The 19,690-nt window shown below is 38.5% G+C and overlaps 1 protein-coding gene across 6 annotated transcripts in view; it reads right to left on the bottom strand.

Moving 5' to 3' along the window:
* wdfy3 (WD repeat and FYVE domain containing 3) overlaps positions 1-19,690 on the bottom strand; it is a 105,729-nt gene that overhangs the window by 39,915 nt on the left and 46,124 nt on the right. For 3 of the 6 annotated variants that reach the window (XM_016669141.1, XM_016669137.1, XM_016669142.1), the window contains 15 exons: positions 18,272-18,509; positions 13,431-13,531; positions 10,841-11,059; positions 9,794-9,978; positions 7,672-7,903; positions 7,414-7,574; positions 6,611-6,722; positions 6,329-6,519; positions 4,803-4,955; positions 4,065-4,138; positions 3,784-3,945; positions 3,176-3,270; positions 2,949-3,069; positions 1,817-2,034; positions 405-601 (listed from right to left, as the gene is read on the bottom strand). In XM_016669141.1, the coding sequence (XP_016524627.1) occupies positions 405-601; positions 1,817-2,034; positions 2,949-3,069; positions 3,176-3,270; positions 3,784-3,945; positions 4,065-4,138; positions 4,803-4,955; positions 6,329-6,519; positions 6,611-6,722; positions 7,414-7,574; positions 7,672-7,903; positions 9,794-9,978; positions 10,841-11,059; positions 13,431-13,531; positions 18,272-18,509 (2,459 nt within the window). The remainder of the gene's footprint in view (positions 1-404; positions 602-1,816; positions 2,035-2,948; positions 3,070-3,175; positions 3,271-3,783; positions 3,946-4,064; positions 4,139-4,802; positions 4,956-6,328; positions 6,520-6,610; positions 6,723-7,413; positions 7,575-7,671; positions 7,904-9,793; positions 9,979-10,840; positions 11,060-13,430; positions 13,532-18,271; positions 18,510-19,690) is intronic. The other 3 variants (XM_016669138.1, XM_007547375.2, XM_016669139.1) reach the window with 2 other exon arrangements.

Here is a 19,690-nt window from a genome sequence, read left to right as displayed (position 1 = left end):
AACTGTAATTAAAAGCTCAAATAAACCCAGTTCCCAATTACATAATATCAAAAATAACGGTGGGCCAAGTATTAAATACTGAGGAAACCCACAAGTTAAAGAAGCGTCACAAAGGGATTTTTTTAAAATTATTGTTGTGTATCTTTATTACTATTTTATCTTCTGGTTTTTAGCATGAAACATAATTTTGATTCCTCGTTTGTCTTGTATGGCAATAACTTTGACAAAAATAGCAGTTTTTTTTTTTTTTTCAACAGAGAAACGTTTTTAAATAAGAAGAAAACTAGTCCACCGTAGAGCTAAGAATGCTAACGGATGATTAGCTTTCCCTAGAAAGGCTAGTTCATTTGAATATTTTTAGAGGTACTCATGAGAGTAAAGTAAAAGAAAATGGGCATACTAACATGTACCTGCAGGCTGTCTGGCAGCTCAGTGACAGGCTGCTGCAGGAAGAGAGCCATAAGCAGGAAGTAGAGCTCAGGAACATTCGTGTGTTTGGGCAGCAGCGTCTGCAGAACAGGGAACCCTGGGAAATGGCAGGCGTCCTTGTTGATTTCTCGCACAGTGGACCGTCCGCCGGCGTTGCGGCCAACGTTGAAGCCTAGAGATGAAGGTGGGGGAGCAGAACGAGGAGTGAATAAAGCTGGGAGGCTGATGCACCTGCAGGGAGATCTAAACTGGACTTCTGCACCTGGTTTGGGGTTCAGAGGAGCTAAAATATTTCGGCTAGAACTCCAAATCAGAACGAAACTAAGGGGTTCCTTTCAGCACACATTCGGCATAAGGGGGGAAGTTCTGGAAGCAGAACCAATGGTTCTCAACCTGCGAGTCAGTTTGTATTCTCAGGTATTTAAAGGGGCAGTATCATGTAAAAGTGACTTTTTTGATCTTTACACCATGTTATGTCATTTCCTAATAAAAAACAAACCTGGAATGTTGCTTTGATTCTTCCATGCAAACCCTTCAATCTCCATGGCAACCACTCAGCTGCTAAACACCTGGGTGGACCTAGCCCCGCCTTCGAGGACGAAGCTCCGCCTTCGAGCAGCAGCTTTCAATAATCCAAGCTTGCAACTCACAGAGCAGCTCTCCACTGTGACTCCCCCACTTGGCTCCTACAGACTAGCTATGAGCAATTAGCAAACACCTGATGGAACTGGGCATCTACTGAACTCACAACTATTTCTTAGTGTAACCCTGGTAAAAAACGTTGTTAAAGGGTCAATCAAGGAGCAAGGCTAAGATGACTTCCTGAAGGCAGCGCTTCAGGAAGAGCAGAAGCTTCTTAAAGACACAGAGGCCCAATTTAAAGATGTTAAATTACAATGTCAAATTTCTTTTAAGTAATATTTGATATACATAGCATTTTTATATCAACTCAAGGTAACATAGTTAATTGACTGTGTTGTAAAGCTGCACTTTGTGCATGGAAAACAAATAACACTGCCCCTTTAAAGTATTTTGGGAGGGTTTCTGAAACTAGGGTAGGTTGAAAACCACTGAGCTCAGGAGGAACTATGATTTCTGCAGCAGGGGGGACAGCAAGGCGAATAATAAGAGGACGAACCCTTGGCTGTGCGGCGCACAAATTGAGCAGCTTTCTGTTTACTGAACGAAGGCCAGCTCCGACGGAAAGCGTTGCCGGAGTGCGGAGAGTCGTCTGCTGAGCCATGTTACAACATACAGGGTTTTACGCTAGACATCAAACCTCCGCCTGTTCATGTTCATGCAACAAAACCACCTAACTTTAGCTAAACTGAGGTTTGGATCTGCGTCAAAGTTTGATTCGTGTGGTGAAACGGCGCTCTGCGCTCACCCAGGACCGTGCCGATCTTATTGGTCAGGACGGAGTCGGTGTGGTCCAGCCAGCCGCCTCCGCTCAAGCCCTCCCTGAAGCGGTTCAGGATGGGCTGGTTGGACAGCAGCACCACCAGGATCCGCAGCGCCACCGTCACCGTGGTCGAGTGCAGATGCTCCTCCATGAACATCAGCAGCCAATCGAAGCCCAGCGTTCGCACAAACTCCTCACACGCCCTGCAGAAGCAAAGAGAGTTAGATCAACCGTAAGGAACAAACCTCTGTGTTCCCTGGACAGGTTCCTCCATCAATCAATAATGTTTATTTCAATGCAGTTCAAATTGTTTTACATGACAAAAACAGAAAAATACAAAGTCATAAAAAAAACATCAGTCAGCAATAGACTAAACTGGTAAACATTACATTTTGATGAGTGCCATCATCCAAACACATCTAATATGTCGGCCAATATTTCATATTTTATGGCTCAAAATCAACTCTAGACATAAACAAAAAGTTGTTGCACACTGCAAAAAGTAATTTTTGTCTACTTTCTAGTGCAAATATCTTAGTCCACCTGAAATTAGACAAAACTAATTACATGTAACTTTTCAGCAAATTAAAGTAGCTTGTTTTAAGTCAATAATTAATTAATATTGATTAAAAAATACTGGTTCCATTGGCAGATTGTGTCCGATTGATTATTCATAGCATTTATCTGCAGCTGAAAAATACTTCAGCCTTTTCTGGTTAACATCATTACAGCATAGGGCTGATTTTTTTCTGTTAACTGTTTAATTATTGCATAACCAAAGGTGTTTAATAGGATATTTTTTTGTGCAAAATTTGAATCAGGCGAAGCTGAAATGATGCCACTTGGAGTTCTAGGTAGAAAATATTAATAAAGATCGTTTTTTATCTTAAATAGACAATGTATAAATTTTTAGGAAAGTTTTGGTTTAATTACCGTTTTGGATGTGATATTGTTTCAGCAAATTGTCCTTTTTTGAGTCTGTATACTCTAACTTATGATTTATTGATTAGTAAGTAGTTGACTATAATCGATTCATTAATCGTTACAGCCATAATTTATTTGTTGCAGTGTGTGTTCTTTCACTTCATGCAGATTCAGGAGGAAAACGGCGTCTTACTGGACGTTAACTGTGCATTTCTCCTTCGTAGTGAAAAGCAGCTTCAGCAAATTGTCCAGAAGTCGATTCCTCAGCAAGATCAGACTGGCTGACAGGAGGCCGCCAAAGTCGTCGTCGTTACCTGCAAACAGAACAACGTTTCCAGAAGTCACATCTAAGGCTCTACGTTTATTTCCAGATCATTCACTACTGAAATGCTGCAGGGGAAGAAATTCAATAATAATCACCTCCATCTATCTTCTCCTCGTTGTTGATTTCCATGACAACAAACTTCTCACACACAGCGAAAGTGGGGAGAGTCGAGGAGATGAACTGGCCAAACCTGGGAGGCAGAAAAACAAACTTTCCGTTCCTCATTCTCTTCCAGTAACTTCACATTCTACATATTTTAAAAGAACTGCTGTATAAATCAAGGAAGCTGATCTAATATGAACAAATCTACACTCTGTTCAAATGCTAGAATTTTGTGGCGTAAAAAATGAGATAATGAAAAATCATCTAAATTTGTTTTCCAGCGTGATTGTGATGTATTTTCTATTAAACTCAAAGGTAACAAAGCAAATCTGCTACAGGGGAACTGATTAAGCTACCTGGTTAAAACGTTTAAAGCATAAAGCCTGAAACTCATATTTTTGCTTTGGATTCCTTCAAAAACACTTATAACTGCCTATTTCAATAGTTCAAACACCAAATATCCTTTAATATGTATTAATACGCACTGTGGAAACCATATAAGCACTGCTGCAGAAGCTAACATCTAGCTTACAGCCACTCAGGATCAGTGTGCATGCCTGTGTGTGTGTATGCCTGCGTGCATACGTGTGTGTGTGTTCACCTGAGCAGGTCGTATGGGTTGGGGAAGCCTTGCAGCAGCAGGCTGAGGACGTTACTGATGGCAGCCACCGTTGGCTGCGACAGCGACGTGTCGCGCAGCGTCAGCAGCAACCTGGGGATCAGCTGAAACTCGCGCAGCAGTTTAGCGTTTTTTGCTGCTTCACTGTTTGAGCAAAACAAAGTTCATTTTATTTTCACACAAGAAAGCAAACAAACAAACACAAAAAAAAGTTAAAAGCAGAATTTTATTTTAAGAGATTTTTAAAAATGTTTGATTCTTGCCTGGACTCGGTCAGCAGCTCATTGAAATGCTCAAAGAGAGACAGGTGGAGTTCGTAGGGGGCATGAAGCCAAACCTGAGGGGCAGAAAGACAACACTGTAAAACCTAGTTACTTCTCTTTACTTAAAAAACAGATGCAAGCTCTATTTGGTTTTTATTAAATTAACTGATTGGGTGACATTAACTTGTGCAATTTAAGTGAGTGTAAATTAAGTTAACTTAATAAATCTGAGTATGTTGTAATTAGTTAAATTATTTTATAGAAATAAAACAAGCATTTTGTTTTAAAGGTTTTTTCTTTTTTTTTAATTCTATTAAAAAAATCTTGTATAATGCTTTTTTCTACAGAAAAGCTCTTTAACCTTTTGTATAAACTTTTTTGTATTTTTTTTATACAAAGAAAATGTTTTATACAAAAAATGAAGCTTTGTTGTATAAAACTTGGTTTAGTCAGTTGCTAATGCAGGTGGCACGAGTTTGAATTAACCAATTATTATATAATTTATATAATTATATATTATAAACCTCCCCCCAAAGAAATCACAGATATAATAGTGACCAAACCTTGACCAAAGTCAAATTATATTCACTCATTTTAAAATAAATTAAATACAATACTACAGTTTACAATTTTTGCCATGTCTGTTGTTATAAACGTTTGCCACCCTACAATCAGCAGAGTAAAACATTTCAGTGTAAGAATTAAGAGTTAAAAGCTCCTCAAAGCAAATGTTCTCACCTCAAAGTCACAAAGTAAGTCCTGAAAAGCGGTGGAGTTGGGAATGATGGAGGTTTCATGGCCGCTGTCCACCGTTCCCACCAGAGAGAAGGTGAGGTGGAGGATGTGGCTGTTGAGCAGCGAGCGCTTCTTCTTTAGCAGCATAGCTAGCAGCTAAAGGGAGAAAACAAAATGAATCCACTCTTTAGATTTGTTCTTTAAGTTTAAAGAAGTCTGTGTCTTCCTCGTCTGATGGATTCCAGTCAAAAATGCTGTAATAGCAATGATATACCAGCTGGGGGCGACATATTTCACAACAAAAATTCAAAAGAAGAAAATGAGCACGGCTAAAGCAAGGCATGGTTAAGATTATTCTAAGATCTCTACTAAAGATAAAGTTACACAACATTGTTAACACTTTAGGTAACTTTTGTAACCTGATTAGCAAAGTAGCTCAGGTTAGCATCGAACAGTGCCTATTAGTCACCATAGCTTGTGATGTAAGCCTGTCGCAGTAACCAATAAACCAATCAATCAAATGATAAATTCAAATGAGCTTGATAATTTCCATTTGTAGGATTTATGGTTTTTCTCTCTTTCTACCAAATATTGGGTGATAAAAGTCTTGAGTCTGGTGCTTTGGTCTCAACTAGAGGCTTTTTTGAAGGACATTTTTGTTAACAGAGACCCTAGGAGCTATTTTATTTGTTAGTTTGGTTATTTTGTTTATTTACTTTAATATTTAAAATGTCTTCTAGTTGCAGTGTTAAACATTTGCTAGAAATTAAAGCAACAATATTATCAGTTATCAGAATAACTTCTCTGACAATTTATTGTCCAGAAAAATTTGCTATCGTGACAGACAACAAATTTTGGGTACCATTACTATGTATTGAATTGTCAATGAAACCAGACTGTTCCGATGCTGGATGAGCAGAGTTGCGAAAATTGTCAAAGCGCAATTATTTCTTACCTGAAATTCATAAAATATGACTTAAATTAAAGCTTGATAGGTGGAATATGGTTTCTGTCAGTTGTGTAATGCAAAGGGGGCTTAACCAATTTTTTTTTTTGCTTGGTTCCCCTTTTAATGGCCTTTTTTTTAAATACTTCATGTAATATTTTATCCTATATCATGCCTGTCATGAAGTAGTCCAGCTCATTTATTGAACTTTAGGAAATTACAGCAGCCACATTTTGCCCAGCAGAGGTAAAAAAAATCAACCCTGAACCACTCCCATTATTTTTTTCCTGCCCTTGCTGCTAACTCTACTCGGTTGCTATGGCAACCGACTGACAACAGCTCTACCAGCCAAAAGTTTGAGTGTGTCAGGCATCTACATTTGATTTTTTTTTTTTTTTTGCAGTTCCAAATTAGGAAGCGAATCAAGAATTCAATAAAAAGATAAAACGGAATTTTAAAAAAATTCACATCACAAACTTTGTGTGAAGACTGCAGATGCAAACGTAGGATAAATCTCCATTTGTAAAATGTTTGATCTTGTTCGTAATTCTGTTACTGTGACTGAAAATCACCAGTGACCCACCTGGTAGCCATTGATGCGCTCCATCTCCTTACTGGCCAGAGGGTTGCTCTTCACAACACACACCAACGCTTTAACAGCCGCATAGAGCCCCTCCACATCCGACGCCATGGCAACCAGGCCCAGGATGGCCGCGGCGCCGCCAACGTACTGCAGGTTGGTGGCAACAGGTTTGGGAACGAACGTACGGACACCTGAGAGGGTAAGAAAAGTGGAGGAAGTGTAATTTTCTTGATTCAGAGCTGCAGAAAGCAGCTTTGAAACTGGTTTAAGGAACTGGTTTACCTAAATATCCGATGACGGCGGCGCCAACGGTACGAGCGGGCCCGTTGAGGTGGCCCGCAGCGTTATGAATCAGCTTGACAGGAGTGGCGTTTTCATGGGAGGACACAGCGAGCTGAAGAAGGAAGGAGGCAGTTCAGTTTCGCTCAGTGTATGATAAGCCTGGCGGGCCACCAGGCTTTACTTGTTCCCCCACCAGGGTAACCATTGTTTATTTATTACAGTCTTTTTAATAAAACAGTATAAACAGTCATGTGTTTGTTTTATTCACCAGTTCAGGTTTTTATTGTTCTATACACAAACAACTTCAGTATAAAGCGACAAGTTACAGAGAAAGGATAAAAAAATGTTGTAGACTTTAACTAGGATGAAACAACTGAAGTGCAAACATTTTTATTTATTTTGGGTCACTGACTGCAGTTTTCTGGCTGATTCCCGATTACCAGTCTTTGAAAAGCCTGATCTGCTGATTCCGATTTTGGTCAACACCAATATTTTTGTGTCAAATGTCGCTAAATATAGCAAGAAAGTTGCTAGGATGACAAGAGTGAGGTTGCACAGATTTCCTTCACTTTGGGGGATTGGTGACCAGCCGATACGTTTATGTGAAGCCGATCTTATACCCAGATCTTATGTATCACCCTAAGGTCTAAAAATTAGCCACTGCCCTCTTCCGCTCTGCAGTGAGAGAGGTCTGATGGACCGGCCCACCAGGTAATGTTCGCACGTTTGCAGTTAACAGTATTTCTGGTTTATTCTGCTCTCCATATTTGATTCACATAAGATATTGGCTCAGTATTTCTCACCTGCTTGGCGATGGCTTTGCTGTCCAGTTTGTTGTAAACTTTCCTGATTTTAGCCACAGTGAGCGTCGAGACGGAGAGTCCATAGAGGCTGAAAGACACTTTCTCCTCTGGTACCAGAGCCACCGGAGTGGCAGGCGCAACCTCCGTCTTTGTGTCTTTACCTGTAAAACAATAAATGTTGGTGAAAAGCAAAGAGAAAACCCACCTGTATGGGTGGAAAGATGGCGGAGTTAGTGATATCACAGAGGGTTCGCTCACAGGGCAAGTAGACAGCCTGAAAGCTGCCCACATAGTTTGGTCCCAGTTCAAAGATGGCGGCCACGCTGGTGGCTGATAAAACCTCCTCCAGGAAGTGGCTGGCCCCCAGACGCCACACCAGGCTGGACAGCTGGCGCTGCGCGGGCGGTGTGCCGATGTAGCCGTAAACGGTGCTCACCACAGGCGGGTTGGTGGAGCCCGAGCCGCCCGGAGTGCTGTGGATGTAGTGAATCTGGACCGCAGGAGGAACGGTGGGAAAAAAAATTTAAAAAGAGATGTAAAGGAGGAGGAATTATGAGTTCAGTTTACACATAAGTGAAATAATCTGCCAGTGGAATAGGAGGAGTTAAGGTGTGATGGCACCCCAAACACCTGGGGGCAGCAGATCTTCATCATATGACGCTTCAATTGGGGCATTATGCCATTATATTTCAAAATAAAACACCACAAAAATATCCTTTTTAAAAAGTAACTCGAAGGTTTAAAAAAGTTCAATCCAGTTTTTACATGTGGGAATAATGTATGTTAATATATAATGTAAATAATCAACGGCTCATGGCAGAAAAACTAGAAAAATGCAGGTTTTACATCCTCTTATAGCTCAAAAATAAATTGTAATCAGTTAAAATTGTTATCCACGTCTACATATATAATGAAAAAACTCATCTTTCATGTAACTCGTTAAATATTTAAACCAAAATAGAGGAAATCAACCAATCTGTTGTTTTGACAAGCAAAAAGTCTTTTAACCCAACCAGCTTTTTATGGAAATGCAGCACGTGATTTTAACCAATCTGAGCCACGTAGCAGCGGAGCGTTGTTTCCTGCATGTTGAACTCAGCAGGAAATGAAACCGCTGTTATCAGTGTTGCAGACAGGAAGCTGTGACTTGTGGTTTGGTGTTTAATCTCAGGGGGGAAATCTAAAGTCACCTCCGACCGCAGACCACATCACAGTCTGCTGACTGCTGCATGAACCGGCCAGCAGAAAGGCGTCGGTATCGGCTAAAACCAGGGTTTTACAATGTTAGCTGAGAGGATTTTTGTTTAGTGACAGAAACTTTGTGTTCTGTCCAAATAAAGATCAGATACATCCTGATTTATTACAAAGAACTTCTCATTCTTTTTAATGTCTAACTTTTTACTGATCAGCTTTCTTAATTGCAGTAAAGCAACATCATCTGCAGAGACGAATCAATGAAAGAGTCAAAAATAAATTCCTCAAACTGACCTTATTTCTATGAATTAGGGCAGATGTGAAGGAAATCATCCTTCTCCATTAACTATATTTTAGTGCAGGGATTTTAATACGTTAAAAATTCAAATGCAATTATTATTTTTTTCTTTTTTACGTACAAAAGTTCCAGGAAGAGCAAAAGTTTGTTCAACAATAATTTAATCTATTTTTTGAAAAGCTTGTTGAGCATCATAATCACGATAATAATTTATAATAATTTTGCACCTAAAAACTAAAAATTAACCAAAGCATGAAAAAACTAAACCTACTCCTATGACTAATAAAATCTAGACTAAAAGTAAACAATATTTGACTAATAACTAATAGAAACTAGCAAACACAAATTAAACAGAACCAACTGAATGAGGCAAAATGTCACAACAAAACAAAACAAAAATAAAACTTAAAACTATTAGATGCCTGGTCTCTAATGGCACAATAAGCAATAAATCAGTTATTCGCATGATAAATTAAAATAATCTCAATAATTTCCATTGATTTATCATTTTGTCTTTTCTTTCTTTCTACCAAAAACTGGATGTGTGGTGATTTGGTCTCAACTAGACTTTATAATTCATTTTGTTTATTTTTATTTATCTTAAAATATCTTCCAATTCCAGTTGTGTTAAATCTTATCTTTTAGAATGTGTTCTTGCATTATTATTATTATCATTATGTTACCTGAAAATGGTCTCAAAACAACAGAATTATTGTTTATCACAATAACTTCTGGGATAATTTATCGTCCAGCAAAATTTGTTATTGTGAAAGGCTTAGTCTCTCCTTTTAAAACGTTAATACATTTACTTGCATAGATAAACAGTATAATCTCCAGCTTTAACTCCTCTGCCAGCATCCTGCGTGTCAGTGTGTCTGTAAGCGTTACCTTGACGGTGCTGATGAGCTGGCCGTCCAGGTACAGCGTGGCCGTGCTGTTTTTCAGCATGCCTTTGCTCATGACGAGCACCAGGTGGTGCCACTGGCCCTCGGCGATCAGCTCTCCACAGCGGAAACGGGCGCAGCACGGCAGGATCTCGTAGAAAGAGGCCTCTTCGCTCGACTCGTCCGCTGCTTGGAGAGAGAGAGAGAAGCAGCATGAATGAGTCACAGAGCTCAGGTAGAAAGAAACAACAAGACTGCACTGCAAAAACACAAAATCTTAACAAGTGTCTTTGGTGTAGTTCCTTGTGAAAACATCTTTTACTTGAAATAAGACCAAACTAACTTATAACTAACTTTTTCAACAAGAACTGAGCAAAATAATTCTTTAATATGGATGAAAAAGTTCTAGTTCCACTGGCAGATTGTTTCACTTACAACTTGGCAAAAATGTCTTGTTATAAGTGAAGTAACATCAATATTCATCAATATTAATTACTTTTTAATATTGTAAACAAAAATAAACAAAATAACAAATACAATGAATTATAAAGTCTCTGCAAACCAAATTGTCCTTCAAAAAAAGGCTTTTTGAGACCAAAGCATCAGGTTGATGACTTTTGTTACCCAGGTTTTGGAAGAAAGAGAAAAACAAGAAAAACAGTAAGTTGTGCGAATGGAAAATATTGAACTTATTTTAATTGATCATGTGATTAATTAATTTATTGCAACAGGCCTACCATTTACTGCTACATTAGGGACAAGGTGAACGAAACAACATTTTATGCTCCTCTGCTTTCTCCCAGTGGTAACGTGAAACAACCAATCAGAGCCGAGAGGCAGGTCTTAGCGTTGTCAATCATGCTTATATATATGCCACCAATTGCTGCCTGCTATGCTACAGCTTCCAGCCTGTTGTGAATGCTAAGGCTAGTTAGACACGGCTCCTGGCTCTGATTGGTTGCTTTTAACCGGAGCATTTCAAACACCCATCCATGTTTGTGTTTAATGATATGTAAGACACAATGCAGGATGCAGGGTTCCTGCTGCTCACAGTATGTCTGCAGCAGCTCCTCCTTGGTGGAGACGGTGAGCGAGCGGTCCTTGGCGGACAGAACCACGGCCAGGCAGACGAAGTGCTGCTCCGAGGAGGTGGCCCGCCGCACCACGGTCAGCAGCCGCACCTGGTGGGCCTGGGGGGCCGCGCTGAACCGCTCCACGCAGAACCAGGTGGAGTAGCTGAGCCCGGACGGCGGGGGGAACAGGCGCTCACCTGGAGGAAGAGGAAAGGACCGCGTGAGGAAAAACAAGCAAACAAAAATGACCACGTTGTCATGGTAACAGGCAGGTACAGTTATGAACTTCTTCCACATTCCTTTTAAATAAGTGCAGCGGCGGTTGTAAAGTTTGGTAAAACTGAGCTCTTCCTCTATGCCTACGGGGTACGAGGTGGGCGTTTATCAAATCGTTTATCATTTATCGTGATGCATTTCTTAGTATAAGAATTCTGATTCATTATCATCATACATTCCAATTAATTTTTTTTAACTGTTCGATTTTACTATTTTTTCACATTTGTTCAATGAATATATCAATAAATATGGATTCAATTTAAAATGTTTAGTTTTGAAATGTCACAATTTCACAATTTTATTTAATTCATCAAACATTCGATCTAAGTCATAAAAATCATTAGAACACCAGATTAAACATTCAGTCAATCTTACCCCAAATTGTCATTAATAATTTTTATCTACTTGTAGTACAATATTTTATCTTTGCATATGCATTGATGCCACAAATAACATTTTGAAGCCACACTTGCTTGCTTGAAAAAAGTACATTTATTTTATGCATATAAATTTTGTAAGTTGGTAAAACATGGATGTTAAGAGGAGCAGGATTTATTTCTGAATCCATTTCTAGATGACATCATCCACAGGTCTGGGAAGAGGTCTGATGCTGACAGAGAAGAGATGGATTTGGGGAAGCTAAAAGGAGGGAATAAAAAAGAGAGACTGTACATCGGGATAAAAAATGAAAGGGATACGAAGAGAGAAAAATTTGAGCGACAGAGAAACACGAGGGAGGAAAAGAGCAAAACCTATAAATAGAGCTGGACGCTGGGTGGAAAGAGGAGATATATTAGAAACTAGTGGAGAGGGAAAACGTAATGTAAGAGAGGACGAAGAGTCTCTCTGTGCTTCATAAATATTAAACAAGGACATCTAATAGAAATCCATCCATAACGTCACAGATTATATTCATCAAAATGAGCAACAACTATTCCTTTTCTGTTTTATATGGTATATTACCCACCTCAGAGATTTATTATTAGGAGAAACTGCACTGAAAACTAATTAAATCTGCTGCCTAAAGGCACAATCATCTTTTTAAACTTGAGGAATTAACATTATTTTACATTAAAACTAAAAAAAAAAATCAAAAACCTGAAAACCCACATTTTCTTTTTTGCAACTTGCTGATGCATCAATGTAAGAAATTAGAATCTGAGGCCTGGTGGAAAAGATGGACGCAGAAAATGCTGAGTCACTGGTTGCTACAGTATATAACATCACTCTGATCTATGGAAGCCCAAAGAACGCAATGGTAGAAAATAAATCCTGGTTTCACAAAAATCTAATCTTCAAAAACGAAAAATTCAATTAATCAATCAAATCAATAATCGTTTTATCGCCTAGAACGATGTCCATTGGTTTGTCTGCAACTCCAGTCCTGATACTTTTGGATCCATCTCTGCTCCAACACACCTGAATCAGGAAACAGGACGATATCAAACCTATCAAGATATAAAAGTTTTATATCAGCCGATATCGAAGATTATTGATTTGTTTTTTTATTAAAAATATCTGAAATACTGCCGAACTGGTATCATGACCTTTCCCCTTATCCACATTTTCACTTCACGTCGTTATTTCTTGTTTTTAAGCCGTTATGAAGCAAAGTGGTGAAACCTGAAACTGCTGCTGCGCCAGTTACTCAGCAGGTCGTTGCTAGGCAACGGAAGTTATGTATATGTATATATTTTATACATTATATTTTCTTAAATGGGATTGAAACAACTTCATTTAACCAGAAACAAACCTGCCTAGCAGGTTGTTACTAGGCAACCAAAGAGTGAGTGAGTGAGTGAGTGATTTCACCTTCCTAACTGAGCGCTCGCTGAGGAGCGCTAAGCTAGGTGGCTTTCCTCTGCCTACATCTCCCAGAATGCTGTGCGTTTCTGAATCAGAGTTCATTGAATATTTTACACATTTAATATTGAATATTTTATCAGATATATTGCAAATAACCACAAATTAAGGTCTGTATTTGTTTGTGTCCCTTTCTAACATGTATCACCCTTACTTTGCTTTATGTGTTTTGTCTATGATTGACTTCCTGTTTTGATAGGACAACTTCTGCTTTATGTATTATTTGAAGGCAGCTTAACAACAAAAGACCGAAGACAAGTTCTAACAGAGTTTGATAGAATTAATCTTGTTTTTATTATCTATTGATCATGCGTCTATCATGATATGTACTGTTATTGATTTGCTGTCCAGCCCCAGATGACTGAATTTCATTCTTAGCATTGTCAGCAATTTTTACAAAGACGAGCGAGTACAAAGCAGACATCTTACCCGTCCCCATGCCGCTGAGCACGGCTCCGTCGTTGACCCCGGACGCGGTGGCGGTGCTGGTGGGGGCGTTGTGGGGCGCCAGGCTGGGCAGAAACAGACACCTGCAGAGGGAAAGCAGATTGATGAGCCGTCTACCTCAGGACGCAGCTGTAGCACATGCTAAACACATGCTGTCAGCTTAAACACAGAGGAGCTGCAGAGGAGATTTACAACGTACTTACAGCTGCTGCTGCAAGAAAAACTGCGTAAAAACTTAAAAACAAGAGCATAATTTATGTGCTTTCAAACAGAAAAGCTTTGAAGTATCATATAGAAATTTAAACATCAGAAAAGTATTTACTCTGACGAATTTGTTTACTGTGCAGGTGAAGGTTCATAAGGGTTTGTAAACTTTCCCCACAGTAAAATTCAAACACTTTTTAAGGATATTCAAGGTATGTTTTCAAACTTTGGAGATAAAGACAATACAAATAAAGTCAATATTATAAGGTAATTTACTACTGTTTTTATTACAGAAAGGTGAGGGAAGCAAAATTGTAACAACATTTTATGTTTGGAAATGTCTCTCTCACTTTATTCACCTGACTGGTCCAAGAAAATACAAACTGAACATACAAATCTAAAAAAAAAATAATAATAATTTTAAAAAAGTGTTTAAAGCAGCATTGTGTAACTTTCATAAAAAGTATTTTTCATTTTTCCCCACTGTCTGAAGAAACGCATCATCTGTCTTGAACTTGTGTTTTTCCTGACTCACCGTCTCTTGGTGAATGTAACATTTTCTCCAGAATTTTCTCCAGAATTGAACACACTTCATGAGGGATTTCTATTTTCTTAAATGGGTTTGAAACAACTTAATTTGCCCAGAAACAAAACAAGCAGCCATGATGGCAGCTGCTGACAGTAAAACATCTCAGATACATTTGTTTTCTGCATAACTACAGAAAAAAACACAGCGTGACAACAGACCACATGTGTGCAAAAAGGAGGAATAAATCAAAGTTGGAACTTTAAACATTTAAACATCAAAGCCTTACAGATGCTCAGTGAGGAGGACATCTGGGAAGCATTTTATGCAAATCAGAAATAAATCAGAGCAGACATGCAAACGAAGAAAATAAGCCGTTGTGTCTCGTTTCATGAAAACTTGTCAATTCAGCAAAATTCTGGAAATTATTTTTACTTAAACTTTAAACTGGAATCCTGCCGTTCTCATCAAAATTACTAAATATGTCAAGTAAGTAAGTAAGTAAGTAAGTAAGTAAATAAGGAAGAAAGAAAGAAAGAAAGAAAGAAAGAAAAAAGAGAGAGAGAGAGAGAAAGAAAGAAAGAAAGAGAAAGAAAGAAAGAAAGAAAGAAAGAAAGAAAGAAAGAAAGAAAGAAAGAAAAAGAGAGAGAGAGAAAGAAAGAAAGAAAGAAAGAAAGAAAGAAAGAAAGAAAGAAAGAAAGAAAGAAAAAAAGAGAGAGAGAGAGAAAGAAAGAAAGAAAGAAAGAAAGAAAGAAAGAAAGAAAGAGACAGACAGACAGACAGACAGACAGAAAGAGAGAGAGAAAGAAAGAAAGAAAGAAAGAAAGAAAGAAAAAGAGAGAGAGAGAGAGAGAGAGAGAGAAAGAAAGACAGAAAGAAAGAAAGAAAGTCCCAGTTTAGATTCTCTACTGGTTCCATTGTATTTCTAATGAGACCCTCTCTGAGCCCATTAATGTTTCTCTTTCTCTCGTTTTTCCTCCTGGATAGCAGGGTCAAAGGTCACGGCTGGCTACCTGACCACATCCACACCGCTGCCAATTTTTAGTTTTAACAATTCCTTGTTATGACTTTTTTTCAGGACTTTTTCCAAGGTCGTGTGTGGCGCCTGTTAGCATGTCAAGCTAACGAGCGTTTCAGCAGACTTCCTCACCGACATTATGCAAAAAAGAAAAAGAAGACGTAAATAAATAAAAATCTTCAAAAAGAAAGTCTTCCTCCCTCCACAGCAGTAGCATCTTCCTCGCCTGGCTGGATGAGTGTGTAGTCATGTGTGTGTGTGTGTGTGTGTGTGTGTGTGTGTGTGTGTGTGTGTGTGTGTGTGTGTGGGTGTGTGTGTGTGGGTGTGTGTGTGATTCCTAACAGCGGCAGCAGCATCAATATTTCATGTTGACAGATGGGAGGGGGAGAAGGGGCTGTGAGTGGGTTTCCTCCTGAGTTTTCGCTGAAAGTGGGCCACCGCCTCGCCGCCGCGTTTTCAGAAGAAACTCCATGTTCTATTTCCATTTTGTTTCCACGAGTAAAAAAGGAAAGAAAGTTAGGAAAGGCGGATTGCGGCTGTGTGCGATCGCTGCAGGGTTTCCGGAAATCAAAGCAGCTGTTTGATCTGGATTATCTGCATGAGCACTGACACACACACACACAAAAAGAAGCTAATTAACGGTGTGAACATGACACAGCGTTTTCATCAAGTCTGTTTCATGTTGTTCAGCCAAACTTTACAAACGGTTCCAGGAATGTAAAGTGATTTTTATATGAATGAGCTTCTGCAGCAGCTTGTGTTGGCTTCACCAACTCCATTTTGTTTTTCAGTCCAATCAGAGCTGCAGCCTGAAATAATCTATTTCTACTGAAATTAAGGCATTTTATTTTTGTTTATAAAGTGGATGGGCATTCTCATAAAACAATTTAATTTTTATTTAGTTATTTGTTTTATTTATTTTATTTATTTTAATTTTATAGTCAGGTGGATAATTTCCATCTCTCGTCTCAATGGCAGGTTGTTGCTAAATCATAATAATTTTACATATTATGAGCAGAAATTCAATGAAACATTTGAAAAATTAGTGGAAATTTACTGAAATTATGGTTAATAATTAATTTTTCAGTAAATTGGCTGAATAAAGTAAAAAAGCAGATCATAAAGTCAAAAAATTTATTTTTTAAAATGCCCTAATTTAAGCAGAAAAGTACAGAATTCTACATAACTTAAAAATGTTACTAAATCAGTACATTTTAAAAAATAGTAGAAATTAGGGCTAAAATTTAATTGATTAAAATAATTTGAATAACTAAAATAAAAAAACTGATATAAAATCAAAAAACTGTTTTTAAATGCCCTAAATTCAGTAAAGCTTCACAGAAATTTACCTAATTTAGGTAAACACAATGAAATTAGCACAATAAAAATGTTTTTAAAAATATATTAAAATTAGAGCTAAAGGTAATGCAAATTGATTGAATATAGTAAAAACGCTTTTCTAAACACTTACAAAAAGTGTTTTTAAATGCCCTAATTTCAGTAAAAATGTACTGACTTTTGTGTAATTTCAGTAAAAAATACTGAATTAACCTTTTAAATCAAAAATTAAATCAAAGGTTAATTGATTTTAAAAAGTAAGTTGACTGATTTAAATTGTAAATTGATTCAATAAAGTTATAAAATCAGATTTATATGAAATCAAAAAATGGTTCTCAAATCTCTGCCACGCCTTTATGGATTCGATGTGAGTGGATTTGTCAGCCATGTCTGCACAAATGTGGAAGCAAATTGCCAAGGTCATTTTCCAAAGAACATGTTTTCTGCTAACAATCGCCGTGGGGAGTTTGTGGGGGAATGAAGGTGCGTCTGTCAGCAGCGCGGAGCAGCAAAAGGTAGCCGGCACGACATAAAAGGCGGAAAATGAGCCTGTTTGTATGCGGAGCGCCACGACTGCAGGCGGACAGCAGCCCCCTGCTGAGACGGCTGCAGGTGCTGCGAAGAGGAAGGGAAAAAACACCGACATCTTTCACTGAGGGCAGAAAAAACGCGGCGCCCCGAGGCGCGTGTCACCGGTGAGGAAAACTGATCCGTAAAGAGATTCACAACAAGAACGGACACCATCTGGTACACCTTAAAAAAAAACACACATCGTGGGTTCTGAGGAGAACCGCAGATATTTCCAACTGGAATCTAATTAACAGAGAATGAAACCTACTTTGGTGATATGTTAAAATTGCATTGCTAAATTTTGTTTGTGCTGTTTATGTTGTATAGAAAACACAACACAAAAATAAATCTACTTTCTGTTTTATGTCTTTATAATTTACTCTAAAACTGGAGAAAATACAGTGATACAATGTTTTAGTTTAATTCAAAGACAATTTTGTTTAGAGAGACTACATAATGAATTTATTTGTTGTTTCTGTTGATTTGTTTATTTATATTCATTAGAAATTAAAGTGCATTATTATGCCATAACCATTATATGAAAATGGTCTCAAAACAACAACATTACCATTTATCGCGATAACCCCTGGGACAATTTATCGTCTAGTATATAAGTGTTATTGTGGCAGGCCTAGTTATAGACAATACTGGTATTTATTCTACAAAGTCACGAGGAAATAACATTTTTTTAGCAATAATTAATAATTATTTTCACATTTTGTCACTTAATAAATTTGAACCAGCTGAAGCTAACATGATACCACTTGCATAGTTTTATCTAAGATATATTTAGACAGACAGAGGTGTTTTTAACTTAAATGCAAACTGTATAAATATATATATGTATAGCTCAGTTTTGTTTTAATTGCTAGTCTCAATAACGAATATTTCAATAATCTCTTAATCATGATTAATCGATTCAGCTCTACTTCTGAGGACTTTTTTCTACTCGCTACTCTTTCAAAAAGGCCAAATTTTTAAAGTTAAGCACCAATTTGTGTTGGTCTAAAACACAAAATATTAAAACTTGCAAAAAACTTAAACTTTAGAAAAAATAAGGCGACAATAACATGAAAGTTTTGCTGCTTTCCCCCAAAAAACCTGATTTATTACTATTATTACTTCATTAAGAAAGAAGAGAACTAGGCAAAGATCATGCAGACTCACCCAAATCCCTCCAGTGACGTGTCGAACTCCACGAACGCCGGCGTGACGGCCGACCCGTGCAGCCGGATGTCGTGGGGCGTCGTCATGGAGACCAGGCACTTGACTCGGGTGAGGGGCACGGTGCTGTCCTCGGCGGAGCGCACCAGGCTGCGGCTGATGCGGTACTGGCCGTTGTCCTCGGCCGGCGTGGTGAAGACGCTGTCGGGGCCGAAGCCCTCCATGGACATGGTCATGCTGTCTGGAACGCCACAAAGAAAACGTCCGATTCAGGCGAAACAACCAGCAGAGCCGAGGTGATGATCCAACAAGAGAGTTAGGAGACTATCGGGATTACACTTCAACATCGCCTAACATCGGAACAGTGGCTCTAAAACATGTTAACGTTTGGACGATCTTTCTGACATTGAAAACCGTTAGAGGGGCAGTATCATGTGCCATTTCACTGCAGAATCAAGTACCAATGTTACCTCCAGTATCATAAAAATGCTATACATCAAATATGACTTAAAAGATCTTTTGAAATTGAAGTTGGGTCTCTGCCTCTTTGAAAACTGTCAGTTACAAAGTGTGACATCATATTAGAGCTATGAGTTTAAAATTATTGGAGGAAAAGTTGTTAATGGAGACGTCAGTCATGACGGGATAATCACATGTTGCTCATTCATAAACTTTAATCAAGAGGTTGGGTGAAGACATACAGCTGAAAGCAGTGGAGATTTCAAGATATAAAACATCCAGACAACACTGAACTCTCCTTATTTTTCAAAGTCCAACAACAGAGGACAGATTCTAACGCTAGGTGTGAACATAACTACTTAAAAGCTGTCCACCTGTGACTAAATCAGGCAGGAGCATGTTAATGTCAGCTCTGAATGGCTCCACAGGGAGCTGTAAGCAAGCAGCCCTAAATCATCTACAGATGTTTACTGTCCCAAAGGGGCCAGAACAAGCTCCTGCACAAAGGTTTAATATTTCACCTTATCCTGGCAACAAAATCCATTATTTATTAAGTATCAGCAGTTGTGACAAAGACGAATAAAACTAGAGAAGACTTATAGGAGCTAATAAACCAGACGGCAGGACGTGCTCAACCAGAGGCTGTTTGCATGCAGCAGTAATTAGTAGGGACTTAATATCCATTATCAGCTGGGAGGAGACACAATAAGCAATTAGGACCTGCTGAGGAGCCCAGAAAATTACAAAACAACCAGCTGTTGGCAGGAAACAACCCAAAGCCGTCGCATCAGATTCACGCAGCTCTTTATTTAAACGGAGAGATTATTTACTGGCTTAATGAGCAGCGCAAGAAGGAGTTCTACCAGGAGGTTTTCTACCAGGAGGATTTCTACCTGAAGGTTTTCTACCAGGAGGATTTCTACCAGGAGGATTTCTACCTGAAGGTTTTCTACCAGGAGGTTT

This window comes from Poecilia formosa, unplaced genomic scaffold, assembly GCF_000485575.1.
Source record: "Poecilia formosa unplaced genomic scaffold, Poecilia_formosa-5.1.2 Scaffold20, whole genome shotgun sequence".
Lineage (NCBI taxonomy): Eukaryota > Metazoa > Chordata > Actinopteri > Cyprinodontiformes > Poeciliidae > Poecilia > Poecilia formosa.
The sequence above is the reverse complement of the archived record's forward strand: the minus strand, read 5'-3'. Positions and strand labels throughout refer to the sequence as shown.